The sequence below is a fragment of the Acanthochromis polyacanthus genome, chromosome 12, assembly GCF_021347895.1.
Source record: "Acanthochromis polyacanthus isolate Apoly-LR-REF ecotype Palm Island chromosome 12, KAUST_Apoly_ChrSc, whole genome shotgun sequence".
Lineage (NCBI taxonomy): Eukaryota > Metazoa > Chordata > Actinopteri > Pomacentridae > Acanthochromis > Acanthochromis polyacanthus.
This window is the reverse complement of record NC_067124.1, coordinates 33,249,162-33,265,061: the sequence shown is the minus strand read 5'-3', so window position 1 is coordinate 33,265,061 and position 15,900 is coordinate 33,249,162. Positions and strand designations below refer to the sequence as shown.

The 15,900-nt window shown below is 38.7% G+C and overlaps 2 protein-coding genes across 10 annotated transcripts in view; one reads left to right on the top strand and one right to left on the bottom strand.

Annotated features, from left to right (window-relative positions):
* The first annotated feature begins 11,226 nt into the window (after nucleotides 1-11,226).
* LOC110969053 (potassium channel subfamily K member 5-like) lies at nucleotides 11,227-15,424 on the top strand. The gene is made up of 5 exons (XM_022219076.2): nucleotides 11,227-11,427; nucleotides 12,051-12,162; nucleotides 14,144-14,310; nucleotides 14,399-14,567; nucleotides 14,709-15,424. The coding sequence occupies exons 1-5, from the start codon at nucleotides 11,242-11,244 to the stop codon at nucleotides 15,419-15,421; spliced, it is 1,347 nt and encodes a 448-aa protein (XP_022074768.1). The 5' UTR covers nucleotides 11,227-11,241; the 3' UTR covers nucleotides 15,422-15,424.
* A 53-nt stretch (nucleotides 15,425-15,477) lies between these two features.
* Nucleotides 15,478-15,900, bottom strand: part of LOC110969057 (serum paraoxonase/arylesterase 2-like) — a 38,431-nt gene continuing 38,008 nt past the window's right edge. For all 9 annotated transcript variants that reach the window (XM_051957144.1, XM_051957138.1, XM_051957139.1 and 6 more), the window contains one exon: nucleotides 15,478-15,888. In XM_051957144.1, the coding sequence (XP_051813104.1) occupies nucleotides 15,727-15,888 (162 nt within the window). In that variant the 3' untranslated portion in view covers nucleotides 15,478-15,726. The remainder of the gene's footprint in view (nucleotides 15,889-15,900) is intronic.

Sequence of the window (15,900 nt, the reverse complement as noted above, 5' to 3'; positions counted from 1 at the left end):
GGGGGAAGGCGGGTGTAAAGGGGTTCATTATTCTCTGAACCACAAGGGGTAACCGTGAAGGCACTGACTGTCACCTTTTGTCTCAGAAGTTCATATCACCACTTCATCTGCTATGAATCGAAGAGAAAAAGTCTTACCAGTTTATCCCGTGAATAGCAGGAGACACGTGGGACGCCAAACTCTCCAGCCAGCACAGTGACTGTGTGTCTTTAGACTTTGATCACCCAAAGTGGCGCCACAGCACGCCAGCTAGTGGTGTTAAACATTTACTGTAACCTCATGCATCAACCGGATTGATCCGTGCAGTGTGTTTGCCTCATATATGGATAGAAAAAGCAAGTCAGTCAGAGGGAAAACAAAGGAGAAATGAACTCCTGGCGTTGCCTCCAGTTGCTTAGAAACCCCTGCCCGGGCCTACTGTGCCTACTGGAGGAGCAGGTGTTGAGCTGGACCCAGGAGAGAGGGAGGAGAGGCTGAAAACAGAGAGGAGGAGAGGGGAAAACACAGAGCCACGCTCCCTGGAGACGGTGACAGCCTGGAAGCACAGACTCCGAGACTACGAGCCCACTCCTCCTCGACTCCACGCGGGCAGACACACCCAAAAAAACAAAAACCCACTGACGCACATACTCCCTCATTTGCTCAAAAGCAAGCATACGATGCTGCAGTGCATTACTCCAGCTGAGTGCACGGGGTGAGGGGGGGTTATGTTTGTTTGGAACATCTTTATCCCTCTCTGGCTCCATAGCTCAGTGATTACATAACGCCCCGTACCACTTCCACCCGATTCATCTCCCTCTGACTGTCAACGCTGCATCCCCATCACACAAACACGCCGTAGCTTCCCTCTCCGTATCTTATGTCAAATACGGTTCTAAATGTAAAAAATAATTAAAAGCTTTGAGCGTGAAATTTGAGCGCCTGCGACGGAGGCCCGGTTTTTGCATTTGTGCTCCAGATCTGAGCTCTCAAGAGCACTAACGGGATAGATGGTAACAGTGCATCAATATTCATAGTGCACCATTATGTTATGAAGAATTTATGAAGCAGGAATGTTCCATGTTTCCGCCCTTTCCCCGACCTGCAGACACGCCGCCCCTCCTTGAAGTCAAGTTTGGATTTTCTCACACTTTAAATCACACCAGGTGAACACTGTCCTGTTGTTTTTTTAGTGCGTCTTTTACTCAATATAAAGACAGAGCAGCTTCCCCAAAATAGTGGATTTTGTGCATGCACAGACAATCCAGAACAACGATGGGAAGCTTCTATGCAAATGCATGCACTCAGATGTGTTATCTGAGATTCAAAATAATCATCTACCCAGCCCCGAGGCTCGCAGTGCGCTGAACAAACAGTGGCAGGCAGGAATTCGAGGCCAACTGAGCGCATGGTACAATGTGTTTGATCGTCTGATGTGGAAATGGCCCAGCTGTGTTGGTTCACGCTGCCACCTGGTGGAGACAGTGGATGTGGCACGCATGCATATTTCTCAAAAACCTTCCAGCATACAGCTAGTGTGATGGGAGTGGTGAAGAAGCTAGCCAAATATTTATCTCTCTCATCTTTATCTCATACTACGCATGTCAAATATTGCTCCAAAATTCCATTTGCAGTCTTTCTACTCTGACTTATTTCCAAAACAGGTGTAATCGAGGTATTTTCTCACTCTTGCAATAGCAACAAGGTGACATCAAACCTCTGAAATGAATTATTTGTGGGGAGATAGAGGGAATCCCCGGCAGTTCTACTCTACTTTACCGCTGCGTGTTGACAGCGTGTGTTTTCGAGAGATAAAGACGTGTGTTGGTGCAGATGACGAGGGGAGACACGGTCACGTTACCCCTCCCAAAACTAGTCAGCTGTGGGCACTGTGCACTAAAATATGTCTCGCAGCAAGCTCTCCAGTTGTCACTTTGAACCTGGATTTTAAAAAAGAATGTGTATAATAAAACACCATTTCCCTAGATATAAAGAAATAGTTAAAGGTCGCTTATGTTTCACCCTCAAATACTGGAAAAATTACAGTAAGAATGTGTTCTAGCAGGCAGAAAGTACTGAGGGAGTCTAAAAAGTCTGCAGTCAGATCTCTGAGGCAAAGCCACATCAAATAGGAGTAACCAAGAATTAATATTTAATAATCCCCATGAAGACTGATGAGCTCCGACTTTAAAGAAATGTTTCATAAATATAAATGAAATGCTTCTCTGCAGCTGAGCAGGGCTATTTAATTCCACTCCGCATCCTTTAAATCACATTATGATATATTAATGGAGACTCATCTGTATGTACATGTTTGATATAGTAAAATAATTAGACATAAGTAGTAAGCAGCACCAAGACATTATTTTTATTGTTGATTAATTTGCTATGTTGTTGACAAAATATAAGAAAATGGTGAAAAATGTTGAAAGCAACTGTCTTGCTCTGCTCACAACCCAAACATGTTCATTATATTGCCACAGAGGAGGAAAGAAACCAGGAAATACTCAAATTTAAGCAGCCGGAATCAGAGAATTTGGGCTTTTTCTCTTTTAAAAAAAGCACTAAAGCTGGTTAATTGAGCTTTAAAATAGCGGACGATTAATTTATTACTGGACAATTCATCCACCTATCCCTGCAGTTCTACTAAGAAAGAACAATTTCGGAACAATATCTCCGATTTTTCTAACATTTATTGCAATGTGATTTGCAATCTAATGTTTTAAAGTGAAGCTGCAGTTCAATGTTCACTGTGTAATGGATTTAAGCCATATTATGGAGCATTACCACATGAGAAAACACCAAAAGACGATGTCACAAATTTTTAAAAACCATCAACACATGAGTTTAAACCCTGCGTCAGACAAGCTGCTTGGTGTAAACAGCAACCTTAATGATTTTCTAATTCCATTATTCTAAGTATTTCTAATTGCATAATCAATTAATCACTAAATCCTAAGCTTTATCAGGATGGTAGACAAACTATTGGCCCAAATCACTCAAAACCATCCTTTTATGCCAGAGTTCCATCCCCTAATTTCTTTAACAGCAGCTCAAATGATGCCTTTCATGTCATTTAAATGATATTTGATACTCACGTAATATGAATGTAGAAGGTCATTGCACAAGACACAGGCAGTCCCAGATGGTGTGGACCAGATCAGACAGAGGGAAAAATGGAAAAGTGTCCATTAGTTCGTACAAATATACATCTATTTGACTGAACACATAATAGAAAATTTAATTAGTTTAATCGGACATGACAGCACAAAAGCAGAGGAGATGTGTAACTCAAGTAAACAACATTTTGATTTAATTGATCAGCTGTTTGGTCTATTAAATGTCAGAAAACTATTCAAAATGTCAGTCAGTGTTGCCTAAATCCCACAACGACGTCTTTAAATGTCTCGTTTTGTTCACAACTCGAAAACATTCAGTTTTATTGTGGAGGAAAGAAAATATAGAAAGGAAAATATTAAAACCGAGAATGAGAATTTTGACTTTCTTCCCTTAAAAATTTAGCCAAGCTGAATATTTCATAATCAAAGTAGTTGGTGGTTAACGCATTGGTTGACAGCAGACCTATTAATCATTGCAGCTCTACATAAAATTAATGAATACTATACTCTATATGACAAACGTGAAGAGATGGGCCTGAATCAGAACATGAATGTAGAATTAGAGTGCTAACGTCATTTTTAACAGGTAAAAACAGAAGAGATAAACATGTAGTCAAGTTCTATTTTTCTCAGTTGTTAAATTCAAAATAATTAGTATTTAACCAAATGATTGAGGATTTTGAATATCGGAATGATTACAAAGTACAATTAAACAATAAATATATAGATCTACACTGTAAAAAGATACATTTTTAACAGTATTTGTTTAACAATTTACTGATATTTAAAAGATTTCCCCACTTTTGTTAAATTACAGAAAATACCTGGTGAAATCCAGAAAGAAATGTTCTAAACGTGTTAACCATAAGCAAACAAACCAAAACTGTAAATTATGTCCAAATTAAATTTTTTTTTATAAATAATAATCCCATTTTTTCTACAGCATTTGACTACAAAATTAGACTATTTCTACTGTATTACTGTGTTCAAATTAGCCAAAAAAAAAAAACAGTTTATTTTACAGATATTTATGGTTGTTTGAAAGACAAAATATAAAATTCAAATTCTAATTATATTTTAGAATTATACTAAGGAGTGAAAATGATTTTAAAAAAACTGGTATGTTATTTTATATAAGAAATATTCATTTACATGTTGACATTAAAAACAGGCCGAAAACTTTAAGATTACATAATTTTTACTGTGTATATATCTGTAAAAATATGTTTATTTTACAGACATTTTTCATTGTTTGAAAGAAAAAAATATTATTTAAAATTCTAATTATATTAAAGACTGGAAATTGCAAATTATTTTTAAACTGTTTACAGATGTTCCTTGGTTTCTTAAATTACAGAAAGGATTATTAATTTACAAAAACACACACAGGCTGAAAACTTTAAGATTACACAATTTAGAAAAAATGATTGATTTTACAGTTTTTTTTAACTGAACAGCTAAAACTGTACATAATATCCACATGAAAATTTGTATTTTTTTAAAAATAGTGGCTAATTCTTTTAACATTGTGTGACTGTACAGTTACACAATGTTAAAATCAGCCAAAATACCATCATTGTTAAAGATATTTGTGGTTACTTACACAACTTTCACAGTTTAAGTACTTAGCAGCATTCCATCGCTTTTTAAACCGATTTTCTGCCACCTTTCTGACAGATTTTCACCCTTTTTTTTAACAGAACATGTCTTTAGTGTACAAATGTTCCTCGGGTCTGGTGTTTATCTCAGACAGCCTCTTTTCTGATAATGAGGTTCAGTATATTTCCAGTATTTCAGGCCCTGAGTCTCTGGATGGTGGAAACAACCCAACAACAAACCCTGTGCAGACCTTCCTCCTTCCCATCATGTCCTGCTGCAGGTTACTGGTCCTGCTTATAATTTTCTGCCACAAATATCCGTGACCTCGCCGTTTTGGACATAATCCTTCTAAATACGCTGCTGTGAACTCTCAACGAACCGTCTTCCGTCGTGAAAAAAACAAAACACCACCGCAAACCTCGCTGTTAAATGAAAAGGGTGCGCACCGTCAATGTGAGGCTGAGACGCAGAGTCCTACCTGAGCAGGTAGACGTCTCCTCGGCCGGGTTTTCTCCACCTTCAGTTCGGGGCCATAATTCCGGTGTTTACCTCCGCGACAAGTTGGAAACTATCGCTCAGGTTTCCACAGAGAGGCGGTGACGCAGCTGCAATGACGAAGCACTAAGTAGTGATGGGTGGAGATCAGAGGTGGGAGCTCAGCGCAAAGCCTCTCAGACTGTCTGCTCTCTCACATGTAATAAAAGTGCAGCTTCTGCGAAACAAACGTGCAACATTATTGAGTATTTTTTTTGCACAAAGCATTTTGGATTACAGGTTAGCAGATCAGCACAGGTGATGCTGCACATACAGGACTTCAGTATCTGTGCGTCAGGAGGAAGATGTGCGCAAAGATGAAGATGTTATTGAACTGATGCCAACTTCCTCCCAATTTCATCTTATCAAATAGCCTCATATCAGCTCTGAAAGTGGGTATGGAGTCATAATTTACCAGTAGCTCCACACAGGGGCGCTGTTGTGCGTGTATGCATGGAAGTAGATGCCAAAATCATCCATCCTCATGCCAAATACTGATTTATAGTGAATTTTTTATTTGACTAGTCTGCATATGACATAAATAGGTGAGAAAGCACTACAACTAGTTGTTAATGATGTATTTTCACTATTTATACCGTTTTATTTTACTTTTTTGTCTCTACATCAGCCATCCTATAATCACTAAAAGTCCTCCTGAACGTCTCCACTGGGGTTTTTTTTTTTTCTCCAAGTGTCCATGTCCAGATCTTTTATTTTGAAAGACTTCCTCTGCTCTTCACTTCCTCCACAGATTCTGGATGGATTCAGGTCTGGACTCCAGCATCTTCTCAGTGTTTTCTCTTCACCATTTCTTCACCACTTTGGCTCCAGGTTTCTCATCATTGTCTTCCTGGAAGCTCCAAAGCTGCCCAAGGAGCAGTTTTTCTGCAGAAGTTTTCCTCCACAATCTCAATGTGCTCCTCATTTCTCATGATGCCGTTTACTTTGACAAAGTTTCTTGGCCCATTGGATGAAAAACAGCCCGAAAACCTCACAATCCCAACATGTTTGACCGTGGAGATGCTGGTCGTGGCCTTGAAGGCTTCTCCTTTCTTTGTGTCCGAACATCTCCATTTTGTGATTCAGCACAGAAGTGATGAGCAGCAGCTTCTTTCTTCATCCATTTGAGCTTTAATATGTCTGTCTTGGAGAAATGGAGTCCTCCTGGGTCTGATCCATGGAGACCAGCCTTGTTCTTGGTCTGCTGGAGTGTTTGATTGTTGTTCATCAGGAATCTCTTGGTGCTGATCCTTGGATTCTTCCTGACCTTTCACACTACTAAAGGTCACAGTTCTTTCTTCCTGCCAGCTCTTTGAGATTTTTCACAGTGAGTAACTAATTGTGCATTTTGATGACGCTTTGCACTGTGGCCACATAGAAACACTTGGATGTAGCTTTAGAGCCTTTCTCTGTCTACTGAGCCACAGTGTGCAGATCTTTCTCAGTGGTGGACCCTAACAGCAGCTCACAAAGCTCTTTGGTTTTAACCACAACTTCCGATTGACTAGTAACTGATTAGAAATCTTCAGCGTCACCTGCTCTCAGTTTATAGTGTATTAGAGTCCTGTAGAAGAAGGTAGAAATTATCAAGATAAGCTGAAATGGGATAAAAGCTGCATTTTCTCAAAACATCTATGACAATGTGAGGTCTTTCAAATAATGTCATATATAATATAAAATATATAATGTCCACAGTAAAAATGATTTTCTTTTTGCAAATAGAAGCTTGTTTATTTACAACGTGTGGCTGAAAAAATTATACCATTTGACCATACTAAAATCAGCAAAATGAAGGCATTTTTAAACTCATATTTGCTGTTATTTTCACCATTTTTACTGTTTATTGTATTAATTCTTAATTTTAATTCAGAAAAACGAAAAAAAAAACCATTTAATGTAATTTTAAGGCAGAATGAATCTATTGGTCTAATGAAAATCCACTATAAACCCAAATTTGGCATACAAATGAATACTTTTTGGCTTAATTGTAAGTTACTGTTATTTATTTTTGGGAAACGAATTTTCAATCACCAAAGAACAAAATAGGAAGTAACTACTAAAAAAAACAGTAGCTGTAGCAAGTTCCTGAATATGAACCAAAGCTTAACAAAAGCTTCTGTTTTACAGTTTGGTTCATATATTCCAGCTTTTACTTTGTATTCCTGCATGATTCTAAATTAAATAAGGATTTATTCAACACATAAGTTATTATTTTGTGTCTTTCCAGTCAGTCATAAGTTTGCACACCATAAAGTAAACAAATGCATCAAATGTGTAAGGCCCAAAAACAAACACTGGCTTTGGCTCCATTTGTATCCTTCAGGGATTTCACACTGCTTTGTGAAATCCCTGAAGGTGCAGCAGACCTCAGTCTAACAGCTGCAACAGCTGCAGCATCTGTCTCAGTGTTACCTAAAGCTCAGCAGTCTGCACTAGCACTGTCCCAGTAGATTAGTCTAACACAGGGGTGTCAAACATAAGGACCACGGGCCAAAACCAGGCCACCAGACAGGCTAATCCGGCCCACAGGATGACTTTGCAAAGTGTAAAAATTACAGAGAAGACATTAACTGCAAGCTGTAAGTTTGTAAAATGGTAAATTTGAAATATTTTCTAGGTTATGACAAATTGTTTTGATCATAACACTGTATTGTTCAGTTCCAGATAACTGCTAGCCTAGCCGCGCTAGACCCAGGTCTGAAGACACAAGGGTGTAGGACCTCTCGACAGGGAGGGAGGCGGGCTAAAAGGTTGTCTTTCAAATCACTCTGCAGCAACTGGGTAGGTATACAACCAATCAGCAACGAATAGGCTCCTAGAGCGCAGGAAATCAGAGGTTCAGTGAAGCCTTATTTATACAGTCAATGGGTGAAGCTCAAGTATATTACAGACATGTTAACAGAAAGATTATTCAGAGTCGGTGCTAATGGAGCTCAACGACTGTTGTTGTTTTTGTTGTCGACCCTGACAGAGAATTAAATTCGTTGCCGTGGGTTGTCTAGCGCGGCTAGGCTAGTTGTTTCCGGTTGTTTCTGTCAGAATCGTCACGCCTCTGTCATCACTTCGTTACACCCGCCTTCTGACTCTACACTTCATGGTGATTCATCGGCCAGTTTTAGGAGCATCCAACCTGGAGCCTTATGGAGGGTAACTAGACCCACCCTGGCAGAGAATTAAATTCGTTGCCGTGGGTTGTCTAGGCTAGGCTAGATAACTGCACCTTTGTAGATAAACTGTGATCTGTATATTGCAATGTGTAAATGATCAACTGAGGCCTAATATTGCTGAAATTAAACTTATTTTTCTCAATAAATTTCCGGTTGTTCATAATGTTTTGTAAAAAGATGCTTCATAAAATGGGAACATTTTCAGAAATTTATTTTTTTTTGCACGAAAACAAAAGTGAACATTTGGACTTGTGGTTATTTATAGGTTATTATGCCATCATTTTACTGGTCTGTATGTGGCAACTGAACACAAATGAGTTTGACTTCACCAGTCTAACATGTCTGGCCTTAAAGGTACTCAAATGATTCATTACTGCACTTTTATAGGACTCACATGTGGCAAATTTTAAAAAGCAAACTTCAAGTATAAATTATATATAGATTTGTGTGTATTTACAGTATGTATGTGTGAGAATTTGGTATCATAGTGGTATTTATTTTCTTATTTTGTTCTTGTTCTCATGGATAGATTCTGGATAAATGTAGACTTCAGGGACAATCAGCTTTAAATGCGATATATTCTTACTCTGAGGACAACTCCTCTCTCCATTATCACGCCGAACAGCCAGGATCCACCCAGTGTGGTTTAGCTCAAACACTGAACTCCAGCCTTCTGGATGAAGATAAGCACAACCGTCACCACCAGCAGCACACACAGCTCATACACAAACATGCAAAACACCAGCGTTTTTGTACTGTGTGTGCTGACAACATTGCCCTCTATCAGTAGCAGAAAGTACATTTACTCAAGTACAGTGCTAGAATGCAGTTTTTAAGCACTTTAGTGGAGTATTTTCATTTTTTTTATTCTTTATACTTCTACCCCACTACATTTCAAAAGGAATAAATATTATTTCAATTGCACATTTACTTTATGATTTTACCCAGTACACAGCAAGCTTCTAAAACACAACACATTATTAAAGATTAAAGCACTAGTTTCCAGTTTTTTTCTGCTTCTTACAAACTGAAGTGTGTAGTCAGGCTTATTTCAGATGTCTATAAGTTGCTCCACCAAATAGCGGTCTTTAGTTTTATTTCAATAAACATTCAAAGGATCCAGTATCTCAACAAAAATCACAGACTAGCGCAAAAACTCCAAAGACTGAAAGCAGATTTGTCTGTCAGAACTTTGCTTTCTCCTGTTTTCTTTCCCATTAATCATCAGATCAGATTTATCCAGTGTCTCTGTGACGAAGACAAAATCAAAATCAGAATCAGCTTCATTGGCACAGCATGTGTTCACATTTAAGGGAATTGACCCTGGAGTTTTCCTTTCTCTTAAAGTACTTTTACAAAAGCTGCACAAGTAAACAACAACAACAGGTTGAGTAAGGAAAATTGATGCCCAATTCAATGTACGGCTACAGGTAGAGTATGTGTAACAGGGCATGTATGAAGGGAATCAAAGTTTAGGGCAAATAGTGCAGATTTTGATGAAGCAAAAAAATACAAAGTTTTTGACACTTTATATGCATCAGGTACATGGAGTATACACTACACTGCTAAAAAAGAACTTTTTTAGTGACAGTTCTAACTAATCAGATAATAGCTAGTAAGATTACAGAAAGAAGATATTAATTTACATGCTAGCCTTTAAAAATGCATTATATTAAAAAGAATTGCAGAAAATTTAAAAATAATAATAATATTTTTGTAAAAAACTGTAGATAACATCCACATCAAAAATGTGTATTTTTTATAAATGGTACTCTTTTATTTTCTTTTTAAAATTATGACTCTAAAAATACATTTTACTGTATTTTAATCAGGGAAAAAATATTATTTAAAATAAATATATATATATATATATTTAAAGGAGTTGAAAATGGTAAATCCTTTTTCACCATTTTTAACTTGTTAAATTACAGATAATATCTGGTAAGGTCACTAAAAGAAGTATTCATTTAAATGTTCACTGTAAAAAGAAACAGGCGAAAATATAATGCCCACAACAACAAAAAATACTTATTTATTGCAGTTACAAGCTTCTTCTTTCACAATGTGTGACCATAAAATGACACCATTTAGCTAAATTCAAATCAGCCACACAAAAAAAAGCATTTCTTAGAGATAAGTGTTGCTATTTTTACCATCCTTTTATAATGTTAAAATACTCTATTATTTTCTGGCACTCTTGCTGCCAGATTTGTACCATTTTCAGGGCCCTTTTTACAGTGGAGCTGATCTCCACCTGCATTTTTAAGGATTTTTTTACAGTGTATCTGAAAGTAGCTCCACCTGCAGCAGCTCCCACATGCTGCTGACACACTGACGCTTCACTATTAATAATCTAATGATGTCACATATAATAATACACCAGTCAGAGCGACCAAACCAGAACTTTTTGCTGTAATACTTTAATTACATTTTGCTGCTGTGTACTTTTTACTTAAGTAGAAGTACTTTCACACTGCTGTAATGGTGCTTTGACTGAAAGAAAAAAGATCTGCAAAATTCTTCCACCTCTGTTGAAACATTTTGGACCTAAATGTAATTTTTTTAAAATAAAGTTTTGTGAAAATATTGGGAGAATGCAGGCTAGAATAAGGATTAATTGATCTCAGTTAATATTAATTGTAAATGCCTTGACTTCAACGTGTTAGAGCCAATAAAAATCAAGTTTTACAGCCCCTGATGAATGATAACTGGACAATGGAGCTGCGTTTGTGTGACTTCACACAACCTCATACCAGGAAGACAGAGGAGTAGGTAGGACAACAACAGCCCTCTGAGGGATCATGAGCTGCTCGGCGTCGTCAGACTGAAGTTATGTCTTGAATATGGCTGATCAGGGGCCGTTTTTGACCTCGTGTATTATTTTCTTCTTATCAATCGGGGCCGCAATCTTCCAGATTCTTGAGGAGCCAAACTGGAATTCAGCGAAAGACAAATATATCGAACAGAAGAAAAACATCCTGAAGAACTATACCTGCTTAACAAAAGAAGATCTGGATGAGATTTTGGAGGTATGAACTCACCTGTTTTAAAAGGCAAAAAACACGATTATCAGAGAAAACCCACAGGTTGTTGGTTTAACTTAAAGGGAGCGACTTTCAACTTTAGGCAAACCGATCAAACCAGCGCGCATCAAATCTTCTACGATTAAAGTAGCGAAATCATAAATTTTACACAAGTTTCCCTACATTTAACCGCACTTTTAGTAATGTAATACATGTCAGCCTACAGAGTAAAACAGAAGTTGATTGTTTTTACGTACCGATACGCCTAAAACCTGTTTTTCTTGGTTGGAAGCAGAAACCAACAATGGCTGAAGGGAAACTTGTCACAATGGAACGTAAAGGCTCTTTTTCTGTGTCCTATAAAAGTGGTATTTATGTTAGATAACGACACACACACAAATGCTTGATAAACTTAAGCAAGACATAAAGACGTGCTGTGCGTAAAGGAGGCATGCACCATCACGCACAGCACCACATTTGAATGTTTGTACAAGGTGTGTCCGCAGGTAGGGCTGCACCGGAGATTCAGAAAAAAATAAGACACAGTGTGCACGTTCATCAGCCTCGTAACAGAAAGTTAATAAGTTACAGGGGAATTAATGGGTGTCAGTGATTTATTTACCCACCAGATAGTGTCAGAGGCTGCGGGTCAAGGAGTCACCATCACCGGGGAGATTCATCGCAACACGTGGGACTGGACAAACTCTGTCATCTTTGCTGCCTCCATCGTCACCACAATAGGTTTGAAAAAAGTTTACCCTATAAACCTGTGTTACTGTATACAGCAAATGTGAATAAACCCCTGTGCGACATCATTAAAATGTCAAATGATTGAAAACTGCCACCTTCTGGTAATTGCAATACTTTAAAGTTGAACAGCATGTTATTTGTTCTTATTTAAAATGAAAAGCAAACACTTCAGATTTGCTACATTAAAATGTAGGACCCAGAGTAAGAACCATAGACTGTATATATAATGGACGTAGCATCTGGCTCCAGAATTGAAGCCAACCCGGAAGTGTCAAAAACTTGCAATATCACGCCGTCCGCTAGGGTTGGCTCCAAAAAGCTTTTTTCTCCATCGACCCCAATTCATTTTTGGAAAAAATAAAATTTGATAGACTGATTTTCTACAGCTCAGGATTTTTTTCCCGTTAGTTTTCATGGTCAAAATGAGAGATCAGGTGGCCGATCTTAAAATAAATCAATACTGAATTTTAAATAAATCGTTGAAGTTGGCGGAGCCAGGGGGCGTGGCTATACTTGATAGACAGCAACAGAAGCCTCTGTGGTAAAACGTGGGCGGGATAAGAGAGTTCTCAGCCAATCCTGCCCCTAGTTGCTCTCTGGTCCAGCCTGTTTGATGACGCTATTTACGTCACTGGCTCCAAAAAATCCAAAACGGCGACCAGGAAGTAGCAAAATCCGGCCTTCATTTTCTCGCCGTTGAAACCAACGGGTGACGTCACGGTTAGTTCACGCCTGGTAAGAACCCAGTGCAAAATTACTAAGATTCAAATGTTTTATTCTTTTCAATATTTAATATTTCCAGCTTTATTTTTCATGACATGCTCAATCCTACTAGTCAAAGCGGCTGCCAGTGTTGCACAAATTTCTGGAGAAATGCCTCTTGCGGGAAGTTTTTTTTTAAAGCTGTTTTTTGCTGTAGGAGTTGTATTGTTCTACAATTCTCTTTAAAATACCCCAGAAAGTGAGAAATGCGTATTCAGGTCGTAGTTTTCCCTTTTTTCTTCTTTAGGAACTCATGCGCGACGTTGTGCTTTGGATAGTTCTCATGCTGAATACTCCTCTCCTGCCAAGTTTCTGCAGACTGAGAGGCATCTTGTCAGCCAGTATTTTGGTTTATTCTTAGACAATAATGGTTCCATCTATAAATGTCACCTCCCTAACACATTTTGCACTAACGCAGTTTCACCTCATCACACTCCCACCTCCGTGCATCACAGTCAGGACTTTGCATTCACTGTAGTAGTCATGATCAGGTACACACCAAACATGTTGGACTCTATCTGAGCCAAACACGTTTAGCTTGGTCTCATTTGTACAAAGAATGTTCTGAGCGCGTTACCGTGTTCACGTGTCATTTTCGGACAACCATGTGAAATCACAAGTGTACTCAGTTTTATTGTATCGAGTTTCTACGTTCGGGTCTGTATTTTCAATTTAGTCTTTCTAAAATGTTTTTTGTTGTTCATAAGAGCAGAAATTCTGCTGTTCAGCGTAGACATAATAAAATTGTTGTGAGGTGGTACAACTTTGAATCATTTGAAATTGAACTCATATTGCACAGGTGTGTACTGATGTCTCTCGTTTGCTGTATAATCTTTGCTGATCTTTTCACTACTGATTTACAGTTTACTGCTAAAAGTACTTTGCAAAGCCAAAGTTTTAGACAGAAAAATACTCAATACAAAGCTCTGGTAGGATCAGTTCATTTATTAATGTTCTCACATCAGTTAATAATGAACTTTTATCAGTTCATTACATCATCTTGTGGGAACAGATTCGTAGATCTTTGTATGTGATTGAAAGAAAATTCCTGAAAAAATGAGTTACAAAGCAAGCTAAAAGAAAGTTGTGATGCTAGAGATACCCAGTAACCAGATATTTTCAGCTTGGCAGCCCAGATTGCATTTTTGCTTTATTTTCTGCCTACAAAGCATCTGATTTGCTAATCATACATACACTTCGTAAACTACAGGTTATGGTAATGTTGCCCCAAAAACAAAAGGAGGTCGTGTGTTCTGCATCCTGTATGGTCTGTGCGGGATCCCACTGTGTCTGGTGTGGATCAGTAAACTGGGTTCGTTCTTCGGAGATCGAGCTAAACGTCTGTCCCAAGTTCTGATACATAAAGGCGTTTCAGTGGTAAGAATCTGACACTTCTCTGAACTCTGTGTTAAACTGCAGCTCCATGAATAATAAATAAAGATGTTTCTTTTCTCCCATTTGTCAGAAAAAGGTTCAGTTTACCTGCACAGCTTTATTCCTTTTATGGGGACTGTTGGTGCACCTGGTGATTCCTCCATTTGTTTTCATGGCTGTGGAAGGTTGGAGCTACTTGGAAGGCATTTACTTCTCATTCATCACTCTCACAACGGTCGGCTTTGGAGATTATGTGGCAGGTAGGTTTGATTATTAGCACAATTTATGAGTCTAAACTTCTGATAGGAAACTCATGAGTGTATCGACTCTCATTCAATTATTCATTCACACTCAGAATTTCCCTTCGGGGATGAATAAAGTCATTCTGATTCTGATTTCAGGTGTAAATCCGAATATACAATACCCACGCCTGTACAGAGTGTTTGCGGAGTTATGGATCTACATGGGTCTGGCATGGCTGTCTCTGTTCTTTAGCTGGAACGTCCACATGGTGGTGGAAGCTCACAAAGTGCTAAGGAAAAGAAGACACAAGCACAAACGAGGTGACGAGGACGAGGAACCCCAGCCTGAAGAGGAGGAGCAACACGTGCAAGTAAAACGGAATGTCATTGACATCTTCAACTTCCTGTCTGAGAAGGACGATGACGACTACAGCACCGTCATCAAAGAGATTGGGATGGAAGCAAAGAGGGAAAAGCCACCAGATAACATAAATCGCTCAAAGAGCTGCAGTGACATCTTGGCCACCAACATCCGGACGCTGGATCGCTCGCCGGGGCACAAACGTATGATCAGCATCAGCGAGGTGTTCATGAATGCAAAGACTGATGGGGACAAGGGTGAAAAAGAGGAGACGAACCTTCTATTACAGGAACAGACCAGAGAACCCGAAAATGCAGCATGTGGGAGGACGGAAGATGAAAAGAACAAGGACAGTTGCGTATTTGATTTTGACACGGAAGGTATCGTCTTCACTGCACCTGCCGCAGAGGCTACAAAAGAGGAACAGCATCCTGACAGCAGAGGAAGCAGGTTTAAAATATCCAAGGTAGTAGAAGAAGATTTGTTATTGGACAAAGATGAAAAAGGGTAAAAGATCCTTTACCTTCCTTGCATTTGTGGCACCAGCCAGGCTGTGTTTTTGGGAGGCACTTCAGTCATTTAATCATCAGGAATACTGTGTTACATGAAGAGAACAAGCTGCAGTATGTGGAAATGACACTACATAAATGTAAAGGAACTGATGCTGCACTGTCAAATAGTTTTCTGCTTTAAAATTACAATCTTTTGATCATTTTTTGAACTGTCTTCACTCAAGATGGATTATAATTTTGTTCCTGTATCCATGCAGACTGTTTGCTACAGTACTAATAACAGATACAGTACATATCATACAGATTATTTCAAATCACAGTACAGAGCTTTGTGGAAAACAGAGCCAATAAGCAACTTTCCCTTATAGGGAGTCGCAACAGTGGAGACCATGAGCACTTTGCCATCGTCACCATACTCCAGGCTCACCATCGGATTCTCTGAGTGAATGTTCTTGATCTTCAGGACCTAGAGAACACA

What these genes read in the sequence shown, in the direction of transcription:
- LOC110969053 (XM_022219076.2), top strand. Translation starts at nt 11,242, where the DNA reads ATGGCTGATCAGGGGCCGTTTTTGACCTCGTGTATTATTTTCTTCTTA. An exon ending in ATCTGGATGAGATTTTGGAG is followed by an intron (nt 11,428 to 12,050) that starts GTATGAACTCAC and finishes TTTACCCACCAG; the next exon opens with ATAGTGTCAGAGGCTGCGGG. An exon ending in TACATAAAGGCGTTTCAGTG is followed by an intron (nt 14,311 to 14,398) that starts GTAAGAATCTGA and finishes CCCATTTGTCAG; the next exon opens with AAAAAGGTTCAGTTTACCTG.